Genomic DNA, 5,938 nt, shown 5'->3' with positions numbered 1-5,938 from the left:
TGTCAGGTGGTGCAATACCAGCTAAACAGTATAATTTCTCCAGCGGCGTAGGCGTCCACTGTTTTAACGTGGTGAGATGTATTTTACACTGAGTATGCATATTCACTGTTGTGACTGCGCCTTCGGGGATTATGGTTGATGGGGATGGAATTCGAAGAGGAAGAAAAAACCCTCGTGATGAGGGTTCACTGGAGGAGTTGCGCAGGAAGCGACTTAGAGAGCTATATGGGGGATCTTCTGAGGAAGATTCAGATGGGGAGATGGATGCTGAGGAACAGGTGGTGGCTGGGGAAGCGGGCACTGAATGGGCACAGCCACCGGAGATGTCTGGGGATTTGGGGTCTATGGATACTTCTGAACCTGGGGTTTCTGCAGGAGCTGATCCCAATTGGGATGCTTGGAGAAGGGAGGATGGTTCTTTAAGTGTTCATGGGGCTAAGTGTGGGCAGGATGATTGGGACTCCGACGAATTGCTAGGTACTCCAGATCCACGAGCTCTAGCTGTGTGGAGCTCAGACTCTGAGTAGATTTGGGACACCTGGTGTTTGGGTGTGAGTGTTTGGTCACCCAGGAGGAAGGGGAATAAAATGGGAATGTTTGGCCACTGCACTTTGCGTGTGGCAAGGTGTTGCTGAGGCGCCATTGGGATCTCTGTGTTTCCATGAAGACTGGACTTGGACTATGATTTGAATCTGCTGTTATCACCTAGCTTGGCTCTCGCTGTGTCTTATCGTGGACCTGTTTTGGATGACTGCACCCTCTTCAGACCTTGGATCGGAATTTGACCTTGCTACTGCCTTCGCCCTGTGATTGATGACTGCTATCGGCTTTTGACTCCTGGCTTGCTCTTTGGACACCGCTGTTATCTCCTAACCTGACCTTGGAATCCTGGACGACATCTTTTCACCATCCTTTTGGAGCCTTCGGCTTTATCCACATTGTGGAAGCAGTCTACTGCATTCTTAGTTTGTTTGTTTGTTTCCTGACCAATTTGGTATTTTCTTTTGGGAACTGTTCCTTTGAAAACTACAGAGCCGACTGGCAGGGCTTGGACTCAGAAAGTGCAGTTTGCACTAAGTTTGTTTAGCTTTGTTTTTACCTGCTTGTGTTGCTGAATTATATTTTTGAACTGCTCTTGAAGCACTGATAGTGAAGTGTTTCAAGGTTTTTTCTGTGTTAACATTACCTTTTGGCTTATCTGCTGAATAAACTCTATTTTTGTTCGCTAATTGGCGTCTGACTCTTGACATTCACCAGCAGAGTAGCAAAGCGCAAGAGCAGATGTCTTCGCTGTATCTGGTTTTGCCAGTCAGCTTTTGTATGATATTATTTCTAGCACTCACTTTTTGCTTGATAGTCAGGCAGTGCTTCTTGTAAGTTAGACACTGGTCCACTGTCAGCCAGTGAGTACAATGGCAACTTAGTATGTTCTCCATATTCCTTGAGTAAATTTTCATCATATTACAGATATGAGGCTCCGCCCGCCCACCCCCACCCCTGCATTATTTGTTGAAAGAAATCCTCCTGAACCTTGAATGAGTTTAGAGTTTAGCTCTCTCTCTTCCCCCCCCCCCCTCTCTGACAGCTATCAGCTGCCTTCCTCCCCTCCTCTCTCTCCGGCCTCTGTCTGTCTCTCTCTCTTTCCCTCCATGAAGCAGTGGCTTCCCGGATTTTAAGTGTAACAGTCATTGGAATTTAGTACTTGTGATGAAGTGGTAAAAAGGTAAAGGTAAAGGTTTCCCCTGATGTTAAGTCTAGTCATGACTGACTCTGGGGGTTGGTACTCATCTCCATTTCTAGGCCGAAGAGCCAGCATTGTCCATAGACATCTCCAAGGTCATGTGGCCGGCATGACTGCATGGAGCGCCATTACCTTCCCACCGGAGCGGTACCTATTGATACTTGCTGGGTTGGCAGGAGCTGGGGCTAACAGCGGGCGCTCATACTGCTTCCGGGATTTGAACCTGGGACCTTCTGGTCCGCAAGTTCAGCAGCTCAGTGCTTTAACACACTGTGCCACCAGGGCACAGTGGTAAGTGGGATAAATTGCTAGTGAAGAACTTGGGTCTCTGCTTGTTAGTGAGCAACAAACGTGTGCCTGTGACAGGAAGACTTGTGTTTTGGTGGGTGTTGGTGCACAGAAATGCATTGCACTCAAGAGTCACAACAAAAATTCATTGTTTTTTTTTTTTAAAGGCATTTATTTTGCTCCACAGGAAGTGAATTGCAGCTTTTCAATTATGCGGCAGAAGGTAAAGGGTGCACTCAGAGATAACACTGGGAGTAGGGTAAAGCACAGGTTTGATAACTAACATGCAGTTGTACTATATTGTACTGACAGCATCCAACTAATGCCAGTTCATATACAATAGCTTACAATGTATGCTATATCATGAAAACATAAGAAGCTAGTAGCTACCTTATATTTATTCAGCCCATTGGTCCATGGTACATAGTACTGTCAACTCTGACTAGTCCTCTAGGATTTCAGGCAAGAATCTTCCCACATGGTAACTGGCTATCTATGGTACTTTTTTCCAAGTACTAACCAAACCTGGCCCTGCTTAGTTTGATATTAGGGTGTAAAGCAGTGGTTCTCAACCTGGGGTCCCCAGATGTTTTTGGCCTACAACTCCCAGAAATCACAGCCAGTTTACCAGCTGCTAGGATTTCTGGGAGTTGAAGGCCAAAAACATCTGGGGACCCCAGGTTGAGAACCACTGGTGTGAAGCCTAAAGCCTGAAATATCTAAGGTTTGAAAAATCTACATTTGTAATTCTGGGCTTAAAGGAAATCATATTCAGAATGCAAATTGCAATGTTGTGCCAAGGCTTGCCATTTGAAAAACTTCTTAAGTGTCTAATACATGTTTCAGAGTTTATTTCCGACTGATAGCACCAAGGAAAACACATCTATAAAAACAAATATAAACTCATACGGTAAATGAGAAATACAGTTATTTGAACTACTCAAAATAGTGAGATCAAGTTATTCAAATAAGAGTTTAGAATGAGAAATACAGCTGCCATCTAAGAAATCTGGACAGAATACAACCAACACTGAAATCCTTGCATGTATAGTTTCAGAGTGTAGTTGAATATTGATCATAGCAGACAGTACTGCCATGCATTATCTAAGCATCTTGTGTATCACGCACCATGAGAAATGTCATATTTAGGTATGCCTCCTGAATATTAACAAAGGTTACTGGGTATCAATTCTTCTTTCTGAAGAATTAGTTGATTAATGTCTGTGAAAGTGTGTAGTTATTCCCTCCACACAAGCATTTCCAGGGGAGCATTGATGCTCAGAGTCAAACTTTCCAAATAGGTCTTCTTACAGCTTTCCGGATTGGTGCTTTCATCCTCTGAACAAGTTGGCATGCTTTCGGCGATCTGGTCTGAATCGCAGGAGTCTTCAGACAACCTCCTGAGGATATCTTGCAACCTGGCCCCACAGCTGTTTCTCCGCCTTAGTCCCTGGCTGGTGAAACTGGGTTTCTGGTTCTCGTTTCCTTTTCCATTTGACTTTTTGGTGCTGTAACTTCTAAACTCCATGAGCCTGTCATTGTAGTGGTCTTGCAAAGTTGTGTCATAAAAAAAGCTCTTTTTGCAGTGCCCTTTAGCAAAGCGATCTGTTTGGTGGCCCAAGTTTCTGTTTAGGCTTATCACTCTTGTACTTGAAGAGTTTTCCAGTCTTGTTCTTCCCAGATCCTGAAGCACAGAGTTGCCTCTGGTATAATGCCTCTGTTTTGGGATAAAAACAAAATTGTTAAAAACAAGGTCATTGAGTTTTATCCTCAACAATGAGAACCCCTAGCCTTATCTGTTCCCAGAATAAACCATACACAACAATGACAGCTAAGCCAAATGAGAGTAGGCACCATACTCAACACTGATGGGATTAAACTCCTAGAATATATCACCCAGACTTTCCACTGGCTCTGCCAAGAGATTTATTCTGCGTGTTGAGTTTGGAAAATAAGCTTTTGTAAGTGGGCTGGCTAATAACAACCAGCACCATATATTTTATGTTTGTGTGTTGGGCCAATAATATCAATTTTAAATATAGTCATACATTGCAAGTGCTATCCATGTCTGTTGCAGGGAAAGTGTTAATGGAGGAAGGTAGAGTTCTAAAAGTTGGCAATGAAACCAATAAACATGAGAAGTTTATTAGTAGTAGGAAATGCATGAACCGCTGAAATCTGAACACATGCTTAACTTGCCCTCTGAAATAAATAGGATTTTGATGTGATTCCTGTTGTCTGGATGATAGCCATTTACATGACATTAGGCACAGTAGATAAGCCTCTTGCCGTCTTTGAACTAATAGAGCTTAAGTGTTTGGCTGTAGACTGAATTCCATTTGTTTCAGTGGGATATAGCTTTGTTTGCTTTTTGCTGGATCACATCAACATTTTTCCCCCTCCAAAAAAATCTAGTTCATCTATCACTTGAATATTTGTGTAAGCATTCTTGCAGTTGCTTTCTTGAAATTAAATTACAAAGTCAGCAACAACCCATGACATTTATTTTGATCTAATGTCATGGTATGTGCTCAAATTATTTTTCTGGTGTAGTCATAACAAATCTCAAAGGCAACAAGGTGAATATCGTGCATAACTCAATCCATCAATGTTTTCCAGCATCACACCCATAATTAAGCCATGGAATCACCTCCTTGCCCTCCCAAGAATATTCTTTAATGAAAGACTCCCATCTGAACCTTGCATATAATACATACCTTAATATCCTGGAAGCCTGGATATTCTGGGATACTTGGTAAGACACACATGCTCACACTGTTTGACCGCCTCCGTGACGTTAGCCGCCGAGAGCGGCCCTTGGACAGATGGCATTGTCCTGGATCCATTGACTTTTCACTGTGGTGAACCAGTTTACCATCTTTGAGAAAGAAAGTCATCGAAGACCTTCGTGAATAACTTTGCTCCATATCTGTTGCAAAGTTTTCAACAGCAAGCAAGCTCTGTCTCTCTCACCACCAGTTATTTAGAACGATTCAGTCGGCTGTTTAGTTGTTTTGCACTGGCGTTTTTCAGGTATCTGTTTCTTTAGATTCGCTCTCTGTAGGTCTGACATGCTGTGGCTCTTGATGCTGTATTTATCGGTTGTCAGCTCTCAATGGTATGACAACATAGCTAAGTCACCAACGTAAATGGGGATTTAGGCATTTGGAATTTGCAAGGATTATGACAGCGCTGCCTTCTGGTGTTACATTCCCTTTGCCGTCAAACCACGCCAAATCTGATCCCAATGCGAACGTGCTGATAATTAGACTGGATCAGAAGTGGATTGTGTATGCAAGCAGCGCGCTGGGACACTCAAATGACATCAATGAACGTTGAGCACAGCCATTGAGACATTTGCTGTTGGTCTCCAGCTTAGCAAAACATCTATGAGATTATGTTGAATGTAAGATAATGCCAAAACGTGAGCTCTGCTAACCTACAGGTCAAAAAAGTATACCAGCGCATGTGAGAGCATAGGGGGAGTTATAGCAGGCAGAGCTGTTGCTGCTTTTAATCGAAAAGAAGTCAAACAGTTGAAGATATTGGGGGGGGGGGGGTGAAGTTGTCTATTAGCTTTAATAGAAACTGTATTTGCTCTGTATTGAAGATACAATCTATGGTATTTCTCTGAGCACACTTTACAACAAATTGCACAGGTTGATGATAAAACACTCATATTGAAGAATGTTGATCAAACTCCTGGGCCAGGAGGAAGTACCAATGAATCCTTTACAGAATCATAGGCTGGATCTACGCTACCATATAATGCAGTTTTAACTGCATTACATGATTGTTGTAGATCCATTTAATGCAGTTCAAGCTGCATTATATAGGTCTACACTAGCCATAACAGTATTATATCGCAGTGTAGGGACTTCCAGACAGCACTAAATCACAAGTTTTAAA

The 5,938-nt window shown here is 42.8% G+C and overlaps 1 protein-coding gene across 1 annotated transcript; it reads right to left on the bottom strand.

Moving 5' to 3' along the window:
* Nucleotides 1–2,177: 2,177 nt before the first annotated feature.
* LOC100567480 (uncharacterized) lies at nucleotides 2,178–5,711 on the bottom strand. Its single transcript, XM_016996979.2, has 2 exons — nucleotides 4,747–5,711; nucleotides 2,178–3,746 (listed from the first exon to the last, which is right to left on the bottom strand). The coding sequence occupies exons 1-2, from the start codon at nucleotides 4,954–4,956 to the stop codon at nucleotides 3,267–3,269; spliced, it is 690 nt and encodes a 229-aa protein (XP_016852468.2). The 5' UTR covers nucleotides 4,957–5,711; the 3' UTR covers nucleotides 2,178–3,266.
* Nucleotides 5,712–5,938: the final 227 nt, after the last annotated feature.

The sequence above is a fragment of the Anolis carolinensis genome, chromosome 3 (assembly GCF_035594765.1).
Source record: "Anolis carolinensis isolate JA03-04 chromosome 3, rAnoCar3.1.pri, whole genome shotgun sequence".
In the NCBI taxonomy this organism is placed as follows: domain Eukaryota; kingdom Metazoa; phylum Chordata; class Lepidosauria; order Squamata; family Dactyloidae; genus Anolis; species Anolis carolinensis.
Note: the sequence above shows the minus strand (reverse complement) of the source record. Positions and strands in the feature narration are given on the sequence as shown.